Source organism: Echeneis naucrates, chromosome 3 (assembly GCF_900963305.1).
Source record: "Echeneis naucrates chromosome 3, fEcheNa1.1, whole genome shotgun sequence".
Lineage (NCBI taxonomy): Eukaryota > Metazoa > Chordata > Actinopteri > Carangiformes > Echeneidae > Echeneis > Echeneis naucrates.
In genome coordinates this window covers 20480575-20503172 of record NC_042513.1, presented here as the reverse complement: position 1 = coordinate 20503172, position 22598 = coordinate 20480575, and the positions used below count along the sequence as shown (strand labels likewise).

Here is a 22598-nt window from a genome sequence, read left to right as displayed (position 1 = left end):
TTCCCACTGGATGAGTCCCTTTGTTGTTTAAAACACACAAACACACTTTCTGTCTGGCTTTCCAAGATTACATAAAAAATGCCACCATTCAGTCAACTATGCATGGCACACACAGATTTATGAGTGATGATTATTACAACTAGACCTGCTAATAAAATGACAGTAAACTATTTATGATTAAGCTTTACTGGTCTTTTAAATGTATTAAACATGTGACTGGTTTATTAATGTGTATATTTAAATGTATGTATATATTTGAGACAGACAGACAGGGCCTACATGCTAATTTAGGGTAAAAGACATTAAATCTGGTTTTATTGATCAATGCTTATTACTTTTTTATGTGTACCAATAAATGTAATATATACATATGAATAATATCATGCAACATTATATACAAAACATGAACATTTGTGTTAATAAAAACTACATAAAAAATAGAAACTGGAAGAATGATTCATGTCACGTCATGGCATGTGTCTAGCTCATGTAAGCATGCTTGAGTTGGTCAATAGCTTCATATTGCTGATATCTGTGTCAATATAAACGACAGAAAATGAGAAAAGAAATTTGTACATAAAGTTTTATAAACTATGAAGAAAACTTGCTAAACATATGAAGCAGGATAACATTTTCACTGTGGGATTTTTCGGTTATAAACTTATACTTTCATATTTCCAAACACCGTGTATGATGGCAGCTTCACTCTTTATGGGGACATAAGTGTCATATTCTACATTTGTATATTATTTAAGTGTTTAAGGTTTCCCTTGTGGCTCTTCAGCTCATTATATTTACCGCTTTTCGGAGCGCTTTTGAACCAATCTGACATCTTTGAACCGCCTTTGCTGTCTTCCGTTTTAATAAATGCCATGATATCTTTATAAAGAGTGAATATTTGTGTCATTGTCAAAAACAGGGATCCTTCTGACTGACTGGATTACTCGTATTCTGGATTAACGTAAATTCATTCCAATGAAACCACAAGATCATCATCGATCATGTGTCTGTCTCTCATAAGCCGGACTCCTACTGTTCACCAGTCCCCCGGCGGGTCTCCCGGGGACCTGTCCCCCGGGACCTGTCCCCGGGAGACCCGGGGGAAGGGGACAGCTCTGGTGCTGGGAGGATGCTGGCGCGTGCTCACTTTGACGCCGCGGAGGATGCACGCGCAGGCGGCTCGCGTCGCCCCTCCTCGGCAGGCTCTTTGATTGAACAGCGTGAAGGCGCTTCGACCGGAAACCAAACTTTTTCTTCGAACTTTTTCTCTGCCGAGGCCAAAGAGGAAAAACGCAGCGAGTCACAGAGCTACACGGTTCCTCATTTTCTCCTCTGACGTATGCTGGAGGAAATGTGTCAGCTGCCCGCCGTCAGGGGAGAAGAAGAGAGTCGTTTGTGGCGGAGAGAAGGCGACGTCGAGTGATTTCAGGCTGCCTGAGGCTCACATAACGGATATCAGCCCTTCATCATGGAAGATGTGAGTAGCGGCTCCGGCCTCTGTGTGTGCTGCTTCGCCTGCCCCCCCCCCCACCACCACCACCACCACCACCACTTTGGTCTGTTCGGTGTAAAATACATGCTGTTTACTGAGGCCGACCACTTCAGAGACTTTGACTGGGAGCTGCTTTACACACTCCCCGCAGAAAGAGTTAGAACCGGGCGGTTCGGGCTTCACGCAGCCGTCAGCGGAGGAAGGAGTTAGTGTGGCGTGTCTTTAGTGTTGATTTGTCTGGCACAGCTGCACCTGTCCACCTGTCAGTCCGCAGGTCGGTAAGCTGTGGCGACGTGGACCGGAGATCCGTCTGCGAACTGCATTTAACAAGCTGTCATTTTAAGGTAGCGCAGCCGGGTGGATCCGAAGACGGGACTTCAGGGCAGAAAATCCGCTGCTGAGTTAGAAAAACGGCCCCGTTGATCAGTTCGGTGATCGTACAATCCCTCGAAGGATCTTATGTGAGTGACATGTCAATGTCGGGTCATAGGCATGGGGAGGGAAACTCCACCCGAGAGGAGAAGAGGGGAAATAAGAGAAGTTTGAAGAGACCGACTATGATCATCATCCGTGAGTCCACATTGACAGAGCTAACAAAGGCTAAGTGTTTCTCGGGATTAGCACAGTGACAGGAGAAGAGCATCATCAATGTAATGACATCTTTTACAACCTTACTGACAGGAATCCTAGAATATAGCCAATTAACTCCTGATGAGCTGCACTTCAATGAAAGTAAGTTGTTTTGAGGAAGCAGCTGATGAAAAGAAGGAAGTAAGACACACACACACACACACACATACACACACACACAACTGTTGCCTACAGTGGTACAGCAGGCAATACCTCCCCCTTCAGCTGGAGCTCTGATCATAACTGTCATTTAGCTGTCTCCACAATCAGATAATTGAATGCAGCTTTTCTTTCATTCACAGAATAACCCAGTGTGAGCTATAAGCAATGAAACAGCCCGCATCTGAACATTATGGTGGGAGCAAGATTCATAAAATCTCGCTATTCCATGTTATTTCAATTCTTGGATTGAAGATTTGATTCAAAATGGACTCCTAGTTCAAAACGATCAGCAACAGGAATTCAATTGTACAGACATAATGCTCTTTGTAAGTGTCAGAGCTTAACTATAATGTGTGTGTTTGTCTGTGTGCGTATGTATGCATGTGCACTGCTAAGTTCCAGCCTATTGCAATCACTGTTCCTACACTGGTATGTTTAAATACATAAATCAACCATGGTCAGACGTCAGATTGGCATTATGAACAGTGTTACAACAGTGACACATTAGACAAACATCAGCTCAGTAACATTAGATGATAACCTAGTGTTGTAAATTGTCATCAGGATGAATAGCAGATGGAACACACTGGAAACAACCCTGTCTTTTGAAAATATAGCTAACCTAATGTATGTAATGAGATGAGATTTATTTTGTGTGACAAATTATGAGGAATATGATTTAATTTTGGTATTGATTGAATGTTTAATGTGGGTTCAGTGATGGTCATTGATTGATGAATGTGTTGTTTGCATTTCTTGATAGATGAGGAACTGTATCTTCAGTGTTTGTTTGTTGTTGGCAGAGTGGTATGCCGTCCACAGAGGTGTGCCAGGTTTAGATGCGCAAGGATGTTCAGTTGTCATACTTTCTGAACAGAAATTAAAGTTCCCACAAATGTGTTCATCTGAAGAAGTTGTTCCCATGCTATGATTGCCCACGCTACAACCTGACATATACTGTAGATAAAATAAGTACTGCTAACTCGACACTAGCATTATACATTAACTACCTAGATTATTAAAGTGCAGCTGAACTAAAGAGTGGTTAACCCGCTCGTAAAGAAGGCCTCGTCTTCATTTATGTTCATGAAGACCTTCAGGAAATTTTCAGTCATCCCTGCACAGGGGTCCATCAATCTAAGTGTGGTAACCCGAACCGAGGACTGTAGACGGTCAGGGGTGGCCTTCTTGTCGTGGACGAGCCTATCCCAAGATTCACAACCCTAATCCTCGACAGCAGCAGAGATCCCTGAGCAGTCATTTAGCAAGTTCACAAGATGGATACTCAAAGGGCGTCACAGAGACAAAAAGTGCCTGAGAACCTGAAGGACCAAGGAGATTGAAAAAAGATTCACAACGTAAATCATGATTTAATTAAATAAGTTTAAATGAAGATGTTCAGGGACAAAAGACATAACAAATAAGCAAAATCAAAGTTGGTGCAAGATTTAAAAGCTGTTAATTGATGATTTATTAGTGAGATGTAGCTAATAATGTTGTTACAACTCACAGTTGACTGAGCTCACAGCTCCTGGATGTAGAAACAACAAGTGACCGTCTCCCAGATAGACTGAAGGAATGTCTGGATTAGGGCTGGGCGATTTGGGGGTAATATCTAATTCCAATTTTCTTACAATTTTGCAATTTCAAACTGATATGTGATTTCATTTTGGGCTTTTTAAATGCTGATGGATGTTGTTGGCTGCGGTCACTTCTGATGGGGGAGCATGTGTTCTCTGCGTTCCAAAGTATAACTCTTACAAGGAGGAAAGCCATGGTCTTTCTCTGAGTCTGCAAGTCTGAAGTCATCATTTTGATTGAAACCCCTTTGATTGTTCATTCCTGATTTGGGTTCTTCATATTGTTGAGGTATTCCAAGTGTTGTCCTGTGCTCTTACTTAAAGCCTGACCCTCAGTGCTGGTCCCAGTCTCTGAGACTGAGCTGGTGCAGTCCGTGGAGCTGCACTAGTTTGACAAACTGGCTAAACAAGTTTCTATCATCTCTGTCTGTTGATGGCCAAAGAAAGCTAGCATATGGACATGAGGAAAATTAGGAGAGGGCAAAGTGGAATGAGGGGGTGCACAATAAGAGGCTACCAGGTGTCAGGCTGTTTGTAAACACATTGAAGCTGTCAGCTCAGCCTGTCTGTTATGATATGAAGAAGTTCTGTTGTGAAACACTGAAAGATCATTGTGGCTTCAGTGTGTGAGCTGCACTGAGGTTTGTGCTCGGTTAGAGGCTGAGCAGAAATGTATCCTGAGATGTTTCCCTGCTCACTCCTCCTCAAAAGACTGGGATTACTGAATTACCTTAGCGCAGTCCAACTGTAGCGGGACAGTTTGTCACACTACAAGTGAAGATTATTTGGAGATGAATTTTGTCTGTGCTGTGGGAGACAACTGTTGACCTATTTCAGTGTCACCGCCACACTAAAGATCAGCAGGCCATTAATAGTTACGTGGGCAGCATGAGGTGACAGGTCTGTTCTCAGAACACCATAGACTTCCTATGAAAAGTTAACATACAATATGATATGACAGTATAAAGCTATAGTAGTTAGCTGAGGCCTGAGTAATGGAAGCAATCTGTTACCACTACTCCGCCTTTTGTTTGCAGGCATGTTGTCAGTTCTGCATGTCTTTTTCCATGTCCACCCATGTCAGAGGCCGTAGCGTGTTTCCTGGACTGCACTGAGAAGTTGTATGCTCTCTCTGTGGACGCCCAATATCACTCAATTTTTTTTTACAAAGGAGCTTCTTACTGTTATCCCTTTGCCGTGTGGGCAGTCCTCTTTCTGCAGCTGCTCTCTTGTTTACCGAGCTCAGACACATGCAGTTAGAGTGAAAGTCCCTAAAACAGAAAAAAACATATCCTGTGGAAGGTCCTCCAACAGAAACAAAGGCTTTGGATTTTGCAGACACCTGCACTAATCATAAAAGAGGTAATTCTGATTGTCTGGTGAGCCCAGGCTTCAGTTTAACCCACACCCAGGCCTTAGCGGGGCTCTGAAGGCTTCACAATGTTCACTCTCTCTATGGAAACAGCTGTTCATGTACCTGAATGATCACCCTAACCCTTAGCCCACTTTCTGAGCATTTCTCCATGGACAGAGAGCTTTGATACTTCACCAACAGGCAGTCTGGACTCAGGCCACAGTCCAGACACAAACCCCGTTCTTTAAATTCAGCCTTTCTGCCGAACCAGGACAGCCATTCTTGCTGTCAAAGCACTGTTCCCAGTTACTCAACCAATCATGTAACTGGAGTGATTTTGGATTTGGGTGGGGGGAGGGGCCACTGAGTCTGTTCAGAGGTTTGCACTAAAGTTCAATATTCAGTTTCTCGAAGTAAGAGCCTTTATTTTGAAACAGTCTCTGTCCTAACCTGATATATCATCTGTGCCTACTTCATTACTCAACAGATTTGCTTGCTGCTCTTTCCTCCAACAGGAAACATGGTCACAGGTTGAGTGAGTCACAGTGCCAAATTTCAATTGAAGATACTGAAGTGAAGTTAATGTGTCATAATGTTCATCTTTGACCTTTTGGCTATAAAATCTTGTAATTTCACTATTTTATCCCATTATACATTTCATTGTTTGAGTTGCATAGCACATGAATTCATAAGCTATGCCAAAAAGCATTTGTGAGGTCGCATTGACCTTAACGTTTCTACAGCCCTTAAAGTTCAACACACTGCAACCAGAGACACACAGTTACAGATACAATGCAGAATTTTTATAAAGTCTGTAGTAGCCTTATGGCATTGCAAAATGCATCATGAAAAATTGTGTACAACCATTGGTCAGTAAGAAACTCCCTCCTCATAGGGACCCGGAAGTTCCCACAGACCAGGTGACCCCCAGACAGTCCATCTCTTTCTACGTCACACCCTGACTCTGAAAATATGTTCATTTGCAGAATTTCATTTTGCTTGGGTTTTGTCATCTGATTGTGTTATGTCTGATGTTCAGGCATCAGGGCCACCGTAGATTAAATAGTAAACCACAATCACAGTGTTGGTGATCTGCAGTGTAGATACTCAGCTTTTAGTGACCCATGTGCTCTGAAGAACAGGCTGAAGTTTTGTTTTGTTTGTTTGTTGTTGTTTTTTTTTTTCAACTTAAAGCAGACTGACATCAGTGATCCGTCTGTTTTATATGTGCATTTTCTCTAGCAGCAAACATAACTATTTTAAAAGCATCGAAAAGTATTCTTTGAGGTAATTAGTGACATACAGAGACTTGTAGATCAGGCAGTTTCTGCTAACTGCAAACAGAAGAAATGTTTTGTTTGACAAAGAAAGATACAGGAAGTGTCAAGTTCGTAACAACACTGATTAACTAACTGTAACTAACCTGCCGAACCAGAACTGTGAACCAAAAAGGGTTCACAGTATGAAGGTTTGGTTAATTGAACTGATCACATACAAAGTCTTTCTAATAAATGATGAAGTTAACAATAAATGCCATGGTCAGAGATGTTTGTATCATTTTCCTCCTCATTTTCCACCTCAATAAGTCACAAGGTTGAGGTTAGCCTTCCCTCATTAATATAAATGAGGTGGACAAAATAGTTTGTATCCTCCAAAATGACCACACCAACAACAACTCTAAGATAAACAGAATTTACTGCCATTTTGGCCTGACTCATTGTGAGCGGATGTGTGTCAACTCACAGTGACTCTCCAGTGGCCTTGACACAGTCTCATTATGAGCAGAGGGTTCATGCTGATGCCTTAGTCTGAGCTGAGTGGAGACAATGCACATACAGTGCTCTTCAACACAACAGCAGAAATGAAAATTTTGATCAGAAGTGAAAGTTAGTGCCTCAGCTAAGTTCTCTAACGAACCATTTTTTGCAGTTCCATCACAGTCTGAAGCAGAATTTGTGGTTTTCCTGGTTTGAGGGACAGCAGAACTGGAGTCCGGTCACTCGGACACTGTTGGGCTTAGTCCTGAAGCCTGATACAAAGAAACAAGTTCAACAGAACCAAGATGACTTTGTTATATTACTGAACCTAACACTATGAAGGTGTTTTTCACCTTGCTCAGCTAAATCTTACCTGGCTTCATAATTAACATGATGCACAAACAAAATATAGCTTAATTCAGTTATTGTGATGTCAGATAGTGAAACTGTAGCATGTGACAAGGAAACAAGAACAGGAAAGGAGGTCTTGAATAAAAAGAAACAGAAATGATAAGTCTGTCATAAGGCCAGTCTTGACTGAACTGTTCATATATACAATAATCTGATTATAAATTTTAATCAGTATTTGGCCATTTGTTGATCAAAGACATCAGAACTTAAGTCTTGTTTCAGTCCTTCTCTCTGAGTCTGCTCATGTGATTCAGAGTTGCAGTGATGAAGAGGAGAGGGTCCTTTTCATCCAACCTGGAGTCCTGTATTAGTTCTGATTGAGCTACTTGGTGATAAACTCAGTCTTAAAATCAGAGTAGAAGATTATTACTATATAAAAGGATCTACTGATTTTATTTTTCAGCTCTCAGGTCTCACATACTGAATATCTTGCAGGAACATCAAAATATCTCACATTTTAGAATCAGGAATGCTTTATGTAAAAAGCAACTTCTGCTTAAAATGTGAGAAGTGATCACTCACAGTTCTGTCAAATTGTGAGTGATTCTTTAATGGAAACATTTATACATCTAATGCATAAGACAGCACAGTGGCATAGTGGTTAGTGCTGTCACCCCACAATAAGAAGGTCGTGGTTTCGGTTCCCCGGTCTGGGGCCTTTCAGTGCGGAGTTTGCATGTTCTCAACATGTCTGTGTGGGTTTCCTCCAGGTACTCTGGTTTCCTCCCACCATCCAAAAAGATGCATGTTTAAGTTAACTGGTGACTCTAAACTGTCCGTAGGTCTGAATGTGAGCGTAAGTGGTTGTTGGTCTCTGTTTGCCTTTGTGTGTTGGCCCTGTGATGGACTGGTAACCTGTCCAGGGTGTACCCCGCCCTCGCACAAAATATTGGCTGGGATTGGCTCCAGCACCCCCCACGACCCAGAAACAGAAAAACGGTAGAAGATGGCTAGATGGGTGAATAATAAAAACAGGCATGACATCACCACCTGATGAAGTAATCCGATATGTCTTGCTGCCCAATAGAGAGATTAGATAAATTGTTACTCTCTGTCACGCTTTCACCCACTTGCTATCTCCCCCACTAAATATCTCTCTCACTCATCCATTCTCCCCCTTACTCACTCTCTCACTCACTAAAATTTATCAACATGCACTAATTCTCACACTTATGCGCTTTCATACACTCTCTCTCACTTTTTGTTCACACTAACTTACTCACTCTCTATCTCTCCCGCTACTCACTCACTCGCTCACTTCACTCATTCCCTCTCACTCTCTCAGTAAATTCGGTTCAATTCAAAGTGTTATGACAATAGGACAATTCAAGTATTAGATAAAAAATACAATTCATTAAATAAATTTTAAAAATAAAAATAGTTAATCATACTATACTGTGAATTTTACCAGGTGCCAATGAAGAGAAACTAAAAGAGAAGAAATTAAATTTATTTTAATATCTGTTAATTCTCATGCAGCAGGATTCTGAAACAACTGAAGGCCTTTCAAAGAATTGCCGGGACACCCTGATAATAACGATGAATACACTACAACACAGTAGTCCAATCTTGAGGTCATGAATACATGGGCTAGTTTTTCTGCATCCTCTTGGGTCAATATTGTCAGGTGAAAGAAGGCAGTCCTTAAAACTTCTATTATGTGAGGGACAAAGTACATGGCCTGGTCAAAAATTACTCCAAGATTCCTAAGAGTGGAACTGGATGCCAAGGTAATGTCATAATTAACTAGAAAATGCCAAAGTAGCTGTGTGCTCAGTGCTCTGTGAAGCTGAAGTCCAAGAAGGATGAAGAGTTCAAACCACACTTAACCATTTTCTTTCACAACCAAATGTCTTGTCTTTGCGTTCTATCATCAGTGTCCTCTGACAAGCCTTTGGAGACATTTTCAACTTCCTTCCTGAAGGTTTCTTACGCATTCAAGATTTAAGTTGAGCGCGGTCGGACTGTTTAGTAGGAGAATGAAAGTATAAACTGCAGCCAGCACATATGTTTCCATGCGTTTTAAATGTGGCACAGCAGACAGCTGTTTTGCCTCACAGCAAGAAAGTTGTAGATTCGATTCCCAGGCCCTTTCTGTGTGGACTTTGCATGTTGTCCCTGTGGCCGTGTGGATTTCCTCCAGGTTTTCTCGTACAGTCCAAATACATGCACATTGAGGTTGATTGGTGACTCTTAATTGACCATAGGAGTGAGTCTGAGTGGCTGTTAATCTATGTATGTCTCTGTGTGTTGGCCCTGCGATGGACTGGCATGTGTGCAGGGTCCCTTGCCCAGAACATTGACCTGGATTGGCTCCAGCCCCCCTTAGAGATAAGCAGTAGAGAATGAGACTCAGAGTGTTTTAATTTGTGATTTTCTTCCTGTGTGTCTGCAGGGTGGGAAAGGGAACCCAGCTCATTCAAAAGAGCTGAGGTTCCTGACTAAGGCTGGCTGGCTGAAGAAAGCTCAAGGCAGGCTGGTGGCAAGTTATAAGGACCGCTACATCCAAGTGTTGAAGACAGAGATTGTGGTGTATGAGAATGAGGTACAGTGCTCCACAAACTGCACGAAAAATCAATGAACAGCCGGTAGAGACGACAAACTCACGGCGGCAGAATAGCACAGCTTTCACTGTGTGTAACTTCATATACCTACTCTTTATGTTGCAGGACCTGCAGAACTGCCTGGAGAGGCTTGACCTGGAAAACTATGACCACTGTCATGAGTTAAAGAGCCCTTTTAAGAAGAAGCACCGGTTGATACTTATTCGATCACCTAGGTCCTCAAACATGGTGAGGAAGCAACTCAACTCATACATTCACCATGTTTACAGCTGTCACTGTCTTCGCTGCACACAGCCACCGTGGTTACTGGTTACAGCTCTCCCTGCTTTTGCTCTGTGATATCACCATGTTTACAACTGTCTCCATCTGTGCTGCATGAAGTCACCATGGTTACAGCTGTCATTTGCGGTCAGGGGTCACATTCTATCTGCGGGAAAATGTCCCTACCTCTCACTACCTCTACCTCTGAGTTTATGGTCTCGTTAGTTTCAAGTCTCTTCAATACAATGATGTTTATTTTTTTAAATGATGGTTCCATCAAGTGGAAAATAGCTCAAAAGAGAGTAAGACAGGGCTCATATTTGTGTTGTGGTTATCCTGTGATTGTTGACTGCACAACACAACCAGGGTAGAGTGCACAGCATGGCCGGACCCACCCCTCATTCCCACTCCACTCTTACTCCTCTTAAAAATATGGTTTCTTCCATGGTAAATGGAGTAAATCATTTTGAGGCTGCTTCTCTCAGAGGGTCTTGTGATAGTAGAAACTGTATACCTGTTCATACTGACCTCTTCATTGAACGAGGAATGGTTGTTCCCAGAAAATGGACTTCTTAGGATTTTCATCCACTGCCTTCTCGCTGTTTACAGAGAATTGTCCAGAAAGAGTAAATATCATGGCCAAACTAGTTTGAACCTCAGAAAGGCAGCAGTAAATAAAAAAAATCACTCTTTACACCCAAAATATATGCAAAAGCAACTCTGAACTCACAACACATTGACTCTTAAAGCAGATGGGCTACAACTGACCACATCAACTCCTGCTTCAAGATCTTCTAAGATGGCGCCACACCAGTGGCAACCTGTTACAGCAGTTCTTGCTCACCAGTGAGTTTTTTACAAAGTCTTGGCCCTATTGCTTACAGTAGGGATAATCTGTTAGCGCTCAGTAAGCTAATGGTGCTGTCCATAGAGCAGCTTGGTGTCCCCTGCGAACTGCAGGAGAGCTGTGCCAAGAAACATGTCGCACCAGAAAGAGAAACCAGTGCTCCCATTCATAATCATGGGAAATGTGAGATCTCTTCCTAGCAAGCGGGACAAGTTAATGGTGCTGGCCCAGCACAAGGTAGAATACATCCAGCAACCAGGAATCTCCCACACATTAAAGAAGTGGTGTGATGAGGGGAACAAGTCACTGAAGGATCGTTTAGATACAACTGTATGGGAGGTACATTGCCATGCCACCTCTCATACCTCTATCTCATTTTTAACACCCAGCTCAGCTCCATCCTCCACCCCCATACCGATACACAGCAAACAGCCCAACTGCTCCAACTTTACCCTCAGGAAGATGAAGACAGAAAAGGTTGCTTACAGATGGCATTAGCCCCAAGCTCCTCAAGACCTGCATAAACTAGCTAAACAGGATTGTTGGGCACAGGTTCAACCTGAGCCTGCCGCTGGTGATAGTGCCACAACTGTGGAAAAGATCCTTTGTAGTACATCACAGGTGATTAAGACTTTGGAGATGCTGGTCACGATGCACCTCTGCCGCCTGGTGAGCACATTTATGGACACGCTTCAAATCACCTACCAAACTCGAATGGGGGTATACAATGCTGTCATCTTCGGCCAACGAGCCCTCTCTCCCCTGGAATAGCCTGGGAACACTGTGAGAATTCTGTTCTTTGCATTCCCCAATGCTTTCAACACAATCAAATCAAATATCTTTGTGTAGTGCCATATCACATCAAGGCACTTTACACATAGAGCAGGTCTAGACCAAACTCCTTATGGAGTTGTTAAAGAGACCCAACATAGCCCTCCATGAGCAAGCACTTGGTGACAATGGCAGGGAAAAATTTTCCTTAAGAGGCAGAACCAGGCTCGGGGAGGGCAGCTATCTGCCTTGACTGGTTGGGTTGAGAGAGGGAGAGATGGGGGTGGGGGGCTGAGAGACAAGCAGAGGCAGTGAGAGCGAGTGTGAGGGAGAGGAGGGGGGAACTTGGTAGAGGGATGGAGAGAGCACAAGAAGATGCCATGAAAATACAAACAAAACATACAGTGATTGTAACGTGGTAGTTCTAAATGTGCACTAATAAATATTGGCTGTAGGGGAGAAGAAGAGGTTACAATGGGAAGTTAGATACTGAACCGATACTGGGAGTTGGTTCCATAGAGGAGGAGCCTGGTAACTGAAAGATCTGCATCCTGATTTCCTCTTAGAGACTCTACGAACCACAAATAAACCTCCATCCAGACAGTGAAGTGACCTCCTGGGATAATTAAGAGCTTTGTACATTTGGAGGGTGAAAAGGATTCCTAATAAAGAGCAGGCGTTACAGTTGATTGAGAAGCTGCTGCATTTGTGGACTGCTGCCAATTTAGGTGAAAGCTGTTGAATTTTGGCTCTGATTTGTTACGATTTTATTAGTAAAAAAGTCCATAAAATTAGTGATGTGTCGGTTGCAAACGATACGGCTCTAAGAACCAGCTTTTTAAAATGAACGACGGGAACCAGATCCTGCCTGGCTCAGACTCACCTCATTTTTATTTTTTTTTTCTGTTCAAGCCACACATGATTGGTCAGCTACATGAGCACTGAGCAGGCGGGGGAGGGGCTACACACAGCACAGAGAGAGAACTGTCACCAGCACACCCACACAGAGATCCTGGAAACAAGTGGGAATTGAAAATGAGTGGCGGGAAATGAAGCAAAATTTTTATGCATTTCAGTTTCATTGATCGAGCAAAGGCAGAATGGGTGACCAAGGCTTCAGTCTACCAACGCCTTGCACATGTGATGGCACGGAGACTGTTTATTGTGGCCACATCCGTCCTCTCTGAACGAATCTTCTAAAAATCAGGGCAAATAATTATGGACAGAAGGAACAGAAGCAGCCCCTCAAAGCTCAGGCACTCAATGCCGCATTTCTCAATGCCAATCTTCTCTAAAGACTAGCTGAAACTGTTACCCGTTTTTCTTTTTGTTTTACACATTTGTATTTATTGTTATTGTTTTTATTTTGTTCTTTTTGGATTTATTGTTGTTTCACACTAAATAGTTAAAAGTTGATGAATAAATAAGTATACTAACAGAGATTGGACCTTCTGTCTAATTGAGAAGGGTCTTTGTTTTTGTACTTATTTATACGTATTTACTTTTTGTAGCACTCTGCTTCTTGTTGAGTATAATAAGCTATATGAATATTTAACATTTGATATAATGTATGTTTTTTACATGTAGAAATTCATTTTACATTATTATCTATTATTTATGGTAATAAATTAATTTAAGCAATAAAAAATCTGAGGAGCCCCTTGAGAGCCGAAAGAGCCGGCTCGTTATAGTGAGCCATGCCACAAGAACCGGCTGTCTAAACAGAGCCAGAATTCCCATCATTACATAAAATCATCGCTGATAACAGCTAAAGGAATCAGTGGCTCCACTGAGCTATGACTCTTTCTCAGCCTGGCAACAGTACTGACGAGAAACCTGGGATTTTCTTGTTTTCTTCCATCAACTCTGAATAGTAGGAGCTTCTGGCAGTGCAAAGAGCTTTTTTTATATGTTTTTAAACTTTCCAGGATAAGTAGATTTCATCTGCATCATTGGACTGCCACTTTCTTTCCAATTTTCATGATGTTTGCTTTAAGGCACAGATGTGAGGGCGATATCAAGGTGCCAGACTCCCCTGTCTCATTACTTTCGTTTTCAGAGGGGCCACAGAACTGAGATTTGGACATAGGCCATATTGCTATTCACAAGGAGGTCGTTAAACTATGTAGGGGAGAACGCATTTATCGAATTTAGACATGGCTGTTTAGCAAATGATGACTGAATAATCTCCTTAATTTTGTCCACAGCATTTTCCGAGAAACATCTACTATAGTTGGAATTTTTCCCAGATGCTTTGCAGCCATTTATTGAAATGTTATTAGTTAACGGTCAAGAGTGTGGGGAAATATTATAAGTTGGTCAAATAGCCTTATGTTAACACCAGATTGATTGAAACAGTGAGTAGATTCATTCACACACTGGGAAAATCCAAATGAGTCCAGTAATGACCGTACTATGTACCAACTATGTCCCCAACTTGGGGAATTCTGAGTAAGGACCTGGCGGACGACATACTGTAACTAGCAGAACTGATTTTTCAGTTTTCTGGTTTGAAGGGGAGTGACTGAGGGTAAGACTTTCAAAGGATCTATCACCAGAGTTTAGTGTCGGATTGATTAATAAGCTGGAATGAAATATCGCAGCCACCCTTCCTCCATGACCTACGGTACGCAGAATATGAAAGATAACATGAGTGGGGGGTGTAGATTCATTTACACTAACATACTCATTCTTCTGATGTCAGGTTTCAGCGATACAGAATAAATCCATAATATGATCAGTGATCAGATCATTAACTAACCAGGATTTGGATGACAATGATATTCAATACTCTACATTTAATTTATGTAATAATTAGATCTGAATTGGTGGTAGTTTTAATTTCAATGAAGTTCTCCTTTTTAGCTGCTCCTCTGTTTACTTTTGATTTAATAGAACTAAACTTAGGAGGGCGGGGGACGGACACAGTTTCTATAGACATTGGCTCTTTTCTCTTCTGGGCAGGCTCTGGCTGAGGCACAGAGAAGAGTGTTAGACTGCAGCTCTGCCTCCTGGTTTGGACTCAGGAATGTCACAGTTTTAACTTTCTAGTAAATTCAGTCAGATTACTAGATATGAGAGCGGCCCCCTCCACGGTGGGATGGTCTCCCCAGAAACTCTTCCAGTTATCCATGAAGACCACTTTGTTTTCTGGACAGCACCTCGACACCCAATGATGGAATAACAGCATGCAGCTATACATGTCATCACTAGTCAGATTGGGCAGGGGGCCAGAGAAAACTGAGACGTCCAACATTGTTTTTGCAAAATTACACACCGATGCCACGTGGGGTAGTTGGGTGTCGTTACTGCCGAAAAGAAACCCGCAGAGATAGGCGACATGAAGTCGATCAGTGAATGGAAATTACATGATATGCTTACCTGCAGTGAGGTGTTCTAAGTAATCTACACAATGTAAAGGTAAAGGTAATGATGACTAAAACAAAATAAAATGTAACCAACATTTCTATCAAAAAATAAAAACTAGATGATGAGTTGGAAAGAAAGCAAATCAGAATGTTTTCTTTTTGTTTGTTTGTTTGTTTTTCTGTCAACCAATGAGAGTGAACCTCTTTATGAGATAGTAGGCGAGGAACTTAAAACACTTTGCACATGATGAAGTCAACAGCGACAATTCTCTGTTAAAATGTCTTTGTAGCTATGATACCACAACTTGGTCGTAAGAGACAAGCAGATGTCAGATTTTGTTTTGGATGCTGCCCACTCTGGCCTCATAAAACTCAAAATTGTGTGCCTGAGGCAGCAGTGGCACTGTTGGTAAAGCCCGCACTCCATAAACTGAAGGCTACAAGATCCTCATTGGTCCCAGACAGTCTAATTTGTTCCATATCATTCCCTAATCTCTCGCCCCCTTTTTCCTACCACTTCTCAAGCTAAGCCAGGAAACTACCTTAAAAACATGTGTGCATCGCATGTTTTAATCTTAATACCTTTCCACTTTAACAAGTTAATAGATACTGCTAGTGAATGGAGCTCAAAAACAATTCTGAAAAAAAAAAAAACAAACAAACAAACATTGCACTTAAACTAAACAACCCACTCTAAACCTAGAAAATTTTAGTCGACTAAATCTAAACTCTGGTGTTTTCTCAACTAAAATTAAACAAAAAATTAAAGCATTTCAGATTTCTAAAATACGATTAAATCTAAAAGAATTTTCATCAAAAGACTAAAAATAAAAAAAAACGAATTACAGTTAACTAGGACATTGTTTGGGACTGAGCTCACCTGATCGTCCTTTGTCTGTTTCATCCATTTCCTGAATGGGCTGTGGCCCAAGACTATTGACCTGTCCAGGGTGTACCCTGTAAGCTATAAAACCCTTGGATGCTTGCATGCATTCTGCTGCTGAAAAGCTTACCTATTGCTGTTAAGTACATCAACCATCCAGGTCTGTCTGGGCGGGCTTCACCAATGCTAATTACAAACAAGCTGACATACGCCTCCAATTTACAATCAAGTGGGATTCCTCGCTCAGCACTCCTAGGTAGGAGCACATTAGGAGGTTAAGAACATTTGCTGCATCTGGCATTGACTTCTTATTTTTTCTTTTATCAGAGAATTAAAAGGAAATTAATAGAATTACGCATTCATCATTTGGATTGAACGTCCAGAACTTGGTTAAATTAACATTAAAGCTTAGATCCATCCAGCCTGTTCAAGCCGACAAATATGCAGTCATTGTGTGATACTATCATGTCTGTATGAATGTTTCAAGCACCTTGTTAAATCTATGACAAACAGAATTGCTGCAGTTGTGAAGGCAAAAGGGCCCAAACTTGTACCAATAAGCTGTGCCTAGTGTAGTGTATATACTACATACAGCTGTCCTGTGTAAATTTGACTATTATAGCACCTCGTAAAGGTAAGGGCTATGGCTAAGACAGGGAAAAAGAGGATGGATTGGAGACCTAACTCTGAAATGACTCTTGTCTGTGACTGTAGGTCCACGATTTGAAGTTCCAGGCTCCGACTGCAGAGGAGAAGGAGGCCTGGATTAAAGCCCTGACTGACTGTATCAGTCGAGCCAAGAACAAAATCTTTGATGAGGTACATGTTTGTGTGGCCCAGTTATAGTCAAAGGTGTCAGTGACCTACACCTTCCTGTCTCTACACCCTCAGCTTGTCTCATGTATTCTACAGGTCAAGGTTGATGAAAGCAGCAACTTGGAGCATGTTACCCGAACAAGGCCCAAAGGAAACCGTGACAGACGCCCACCAACCAGGATACATATGAAAGAGGTTTGTGTGTGGGCTTACTATCAGTCATTACTCAAGCATTTGTTCCCCTTAGGTTGTACAGGTAAACTTTATTAGACACGGAGATAGTTTTCTTTTTCAAAATGAAATCATATCAGTGTGGACGGAGCCTCAATTGGTCTAGATTTGAATCTGTAATCCTAACCCACAGGAGGGAACATAAAGGGCCAGTGCATTGTGGTTAGGGTAGCAGTCATGGGCAGAGACCTAGACTTGGAATGTCACCTCCCTCGGGAGGAAGAATTCTACCGGCTAGAGATAGCCAGGCGCACCTCCCCACAGAGCATGACCTCTAGAACGAAACTCCTTCAGGAGTTGCAGTGAGCGACGGTGGGCGGGTGTGGCCTTACTCTTAGCTCCCCAGTTCAGGCCAAATCTTACATGCCAAAGGGCAGTGCAGAGTACCAGGCCTTCTTGGGTGCTGGAAACTCCATAGTTCTACTGGGAGACTTCAATGCTTCAGAGGGGTGTGATTGTGAGGAACAGCCACCCGATCTGAACCCGAGTGACTGTTATTGGATTTCTCTGCTTGACAGTTTGTCTATACCATTCAAGCATAAGGGTGTCCATCAGTGCAAATTGTACCAGGACTTTGATGGCTTTGTTGTTGTGTCATGTCTTGGACACTCAAGTGAAGAGAGGGATGGAGCTATCAGCTGATCACCACCTGGTGGTTAGTTGGATCTTGTTGGAGAGGAGGAAACTGGATAAACATGGAAGACCTAAATGTATTGTGAGGGTCTGCCAGGAATGCCTGCCTGAAAGCTCTGTCAGAGGGGTCTTCAGTTCTCACCCTCAGGAGAGCTTTCACCAGATCCTGGGGTAGATTAGGGACATTGAGTCTGAGTGGACCACCTCCTCCACCTCCATTGTCAACACAGCAGTTCAGAGCTGTGGCCATAGGGTCTCTGGTGCCTTTCTGGACACCGGACGTAAGGGATGCTGTCAGGCTGAAGAAGGAGGCCTCTCAAGCCTGGTTAGCTTGTGGAACTCCTGAGGCAGCTTATTGGCAGCAACAGGCCAAGCGTGTTGCAGCCAGGGCAGTCGCGGAGGCAAAAACTTGAGTCTGGGAGGAGTTGAAGGAAGCCATGGTGAACTATCATTCAGCCTTGAAGAAGTTCTGGCAAACCAGCACCTCTGAAGGGGGAAGCAGAACCCTCCCAACACAGTTTACAGTAGGAGTAGCAAGTTTTTAAGACTGGAAATATTTTTGGGCTGTAGCAGGAATCCTTGAAGGATCTTCTCAATCCCACTGACACGCCTTCCATAGAGTTAGTAGAGACTGAGGACTAAGAGATGGACTATAGAGGGAAAATTACACTCTTCAGTATTCCTGGAAAGGTCTATTCCAGAGTATTGGGGAGAAGAATCCTTGAAGAAGAGACCTTAGATTCAAAGGGAACAATGTGGTTTTTGTCCCAGTCATGGAACACTTGGCCAGCTCTACACTCTTGACAGGGTGCTTGAGGGTTCATAGCTCTTTGCTAAGGGCTGTCCAGTCCCTGTACAGAGAAGAAGCTCAGTTCGCATTGCCAGCAGGAAGTCAGACCTGTTCCCAGTGCATGTTGGACTCCGGCAGGGCTGACCTTTGTTACAGGTCCTGTTCATTACTTTTCTGGACAGGATTGCTGGCGCAGCTAGGGGCCAGGGGTTGTCTGGCTTGGGGACCACAGGGCTTCATCTCTGCTCTTTGCAGATGATGTTGATGTTGAAGGTTACCTTTAGCCAGGACCTCCAGCATCTACTGGAGTGTCTTGCAGCTGCATGTGAAGCAGTTGGGATGATAATCAGTGTCTCCAAGTTTGAGACCATGGTTCTTGACCGGATAGTGAAGTGGAGGAGTTCTAAGTTTAAGGGTTTAAGGAGTTTAAAGGTTTTGTTCACGAGTGAGGGAAGGATGGAGCATGAGACCAGAAGACAGATTGTTACAGTGGCAGCAGTGATGTGGTTGACATATTGGTCTGTTGTGGTGAAGAAAGAGCTGAGAAGAAAGGCTAAGCGCTTGATTTACCAGTCAACCAAGGATAAGATACCAGATACAAGCGGCTGAAATTAGTTAGAGATGGGGTGAGGAGCTCTGTCACCCAGGAGAAACTTAGAGAAGAGCCGCTGCTCCTCCACATAGAAAGGAGTCAGCTGAGGTGGTTCGGGCATCTATATCAAATGCCTTGGGCATGTCCAACCAGGGGGAGACCACATGGAAGACCCAGGACATGGTGGAGGGACTATGCCTCTTGGCTGGCCTGAGAATGCCTGGGGCCACCCAGAATGTGCTGGAGGAGGTGGGAGGTTTGGGCTTCTCTGCTTAGACTGCTACCCCTGCAACCCGGATGGATGGATGGATGGAGTCTGTTGAGTTTCAAGCACTTGACCTGACGTCATGACAATGACCATGTTACAGTTAATTAACTTTAGTTGCTTCTGTTTTCCTGTTGTTGTTTTTTTTGTAACATAAGCATCAATGAACCACAATTACATTTATAATCCATTTTTCAGCTTTTAATGTGAAATATCTGTAGAAAATGTTGAGAGTTGGTTAACAGTGGGTTGATTTGTAAAGACAGTGTACAGTGAAAAATTCAGACCACCTCTTCCCCACACCCCTGTAGTTACTCACATCCATGACAGCCATTATTTGAGTGTTTTGCCCTCTAGGTGGCTGTGGTGTCATCTGATGGCATCCTGCGGTTGGATCTTGACCTAGAGAATGCCACAATGACAAATGGGATGCCCTTAGCTGACGTGGATGGCGCTGAACCACCCAAACAGGATGTCAAAGTCCCAATGGCTCTGTCAAGTGCCTGTGATGCTGCAGAAAAAGAATCAGAGGTCAAACCCCAGAAAAAGGTTATCAATCCTCCGATGCCTCCCACCAAAGAGATGACACCCAGTTCAGCAACAGAGAATGGACCTGATCAGGATGGCCCAAACAAAAAGGTTTGTATAAGACTGAGGGTCAGAGCCCCTCATCTTACAGAGCATTAATATTTTTTCATGTCTTCTGTTTTGAATATATGTGTACATCAAATATTATTCATGTTTTGAAGGTCCTGAAGCCTCCCATGCCCCCATCTAAAGAAGCAAAGCCCTGTTCTTCACCTGTGGAAGAGGTTCCAGATGAAGCCAGAACTGGAAGCCCTGGTGCCACGAAGAAGACAGCGGCACCACCAGCCCCTCCTAACAAGCCTAGCTCGAGCAGTTCCATCAGCAACCAGGCAGAGACTTTACAAGGAAAGCCAAACTCCCAGGCTCCGACTCCCCCATCCAAAAATAAGAAACCCTCACATCCTGGTCTGGATTTAGACCAAGACGTTCAGTGTATAGGAGGTTTGGAGGATGGGGACGAAGAGAAGGCAGAGGAAGACTCATCTTTAACCTCTCAGAAAAGGCATGACACATTAAATGTAGTAGACAGCCCGAATGTTAGGGAACCCAGTGAGTCACTGCTGACAGCCTCAGACAGCTCAGACAGCTCTCTTCAAGAGGAGGAAGACACCCCGAAGAGCATCAACCTGAGCCCAGGCCTCTGTTCACCTGCACAGAAGGGAAAGAACACAGAGGAGAAATCTATGGACAGCGGCCAGCACTCAGACGATGACAGTGACAGCTCCGTGAGTGAGGGCGTACTGGCGTTCTCAACAGAAGCGTTGGGAGAGAGCCAAGCTGGTCTGGAGCTGTTGGAAACCAGCGAAGGCAACATTCAGATCACGGATGCAGTAAAGCCTCAAGTTAGCTCAGAGGCCGCCCCAAGTGAACACTTGAAGCCCAAAAGTTCTGTGAAAGTTGCCCCCAAGGCCAGGTCCGCCTCGATTGGAGACCTGCTAGCTGACTCCTTTGTCAGTGCTCAGGCCAGGCAGCATGTCAAAGCTGAGGCTGGAAGTGTCCAATCTCCTGCTGATGTTATAATAAAACTTGAGGCTGAAGTATTTCTGGAGAGGGAAAAGACAGGCAAGCTCCTAAACATAGTGTCCCAGTCCCAAGGCAGAGGTGACAGGGAGGACCCACAGGATCTGCTAGCCAAAGCCCTGGAAAAGCTCGAGAGTGCTGAGCTCGTCCTCAGGGAGGTCAGGAAACTGAAAATCACAAAAAACTCCAGAGAAAGGAAGAGTTGGTGAATGGCAGCGTACAGAGATTGATTAGATATTGTACCTTCGCTAACCTGTTAGCTTAGCACTCTTGAGTAGCCCACAGCAGCGCTGCCCTGCTTTGTTTTTTTTTTGGTACGATAGTTTGTTTGTCTGTTGGAATGTAACACAACCTTCACCCTTTAGTGTTTCCCTGGGCATGTTCAGCTTAGGTACTCACTCCAACACTCCCACTTTAGTTAGCCCAAGGTGACAGTAGGACAGACTGACAGAACGTCTACTATGACTATGAAGAACTGTGTGCGATGAAAACATAGATGGACAGGAAGTTGCTCTAATTGAAGCAACTGTTAACTGTTAACGAAGTGCAATTATTCTCAACTTCCCGTGAAACTATCCCTGAATGTTCCTTTGCATTTCCTGTTTTACATTCAGCATTTTCAAGAATCATGATTTGAAAGTTCATTTGAGTTGTGTAGTGACATAGCAGCACTCTAACTGAGAACATGTAACAAATATGCACTTGTAAAGAATCTCTTTGCCATCCTTTTTTAAAAATATGGTAGATTTATGGACGATTATTAATATGCCTAGCTTTTAGAGTATGTACAAATATTTTATATTTCTAACATTAGATATCATTTTGTACTCTTTTATAAAATGTGCTATTACCCAAATAAAGAAAGTGAAACTTTCTGTGGTATTTTATTGTGTATCTAGAGAACATTTCAAATATTTATTGAGGTGTTTGCAGTTCACTGTATTTCTGATGTTTTTTTTTTTTTCTTTCACCTAAATGAAACTTGGCAATTTGGTTCAATAGTCCACCACTGTCCCAATGCATTCCGTAATTTCGGTGCTGAAATGAAAGAAATGCATCGCCTCATTCACTGTCTCTTATTTAGCGGTTTTGTCGCTGCGCCAACCCCCCAAACACACACACACACACACACACACAGTTTGTCCACAAACACACTCTCTGTTGTTCTTCATGGGTCTTTTGCGCTGTGCATCACGAAAAGTAACTAAGTGAACACACATTAGTACACAACTGTGTATTTATGATATTGTACAATAGACAATGTTTCTGATAAAGCGTGCAGATACCTAACAAGTGATATCTTTGATCGGATGTAACTGCACTCTAATCTATCCAAAAAACGGCGACCTGAACAAAAACCACAGAGACTAATGCTGTGATGGCTTCTGCATTTGCGGATGGACTGTTTCAAGCACTCTTTTCATTTCGCGGAAGTCAAAATTAGTCTCTCCATGATCATCAACATAACCAAAATAAATTATTAACTGCTCCATAACGGCAACCAGAGATCTGGAATATTTTACATCCAGACTAAATGTCTGTTTAATCAGCTAGCCTAAAATCAATCTGTTATTCTAGCTTCT

General features: G+C 42.9%; 1 protein-coding gene across 1 annotated transcript; it reads left to right on the top strand.

Annotated features, from left to right (window-relative positions):
• The first annotated feature begins 1106 nt into the window (after positions 1-1106).
• On the top strand, positions 1107-21890 carry plekho2 (pleckstrin homology domain containing, family O member 2). The gene is made up of 7 exons (XM_029498968.1): positions 1107-1477; positions 9782-9931; positions 10056-10178; positions 16795-16899; positions 16993-17091; positions 19765-20046; positions 20157-21890. Exons 1-7 carry the CDS (start codon positions 1469-1471, stop codon positions 21222-21224), a joined length of 1836 nt encoding a protein of 611 aa, XP_029354828.1. The 5' UTR covers positions 1107-1468; the 3' UTR covers positions 21225-21890.
• Positions 21891-22598: the final 708 nt, after the last annotated feature.

Bases quoted from the DNA above. Each gene is read 5' to 3' on its own strand.
- plekho2 (XM_029498968.1), top strand. The intron at 10,179-16,794 runs GTGAGGAAGCAA...CTGTGACTGTAG, and splicing joins CACCTAGGTCCTCAAACATG to GTCCACGATTTGAAGTTCCA. The intron at 16,900-16,992 runs GTACATGTTTGT...TGTATTCTACAG, and splicing joins AGAACAAAATCTTTGATGAG to GTCAAGGTTGATGAAAGCAG.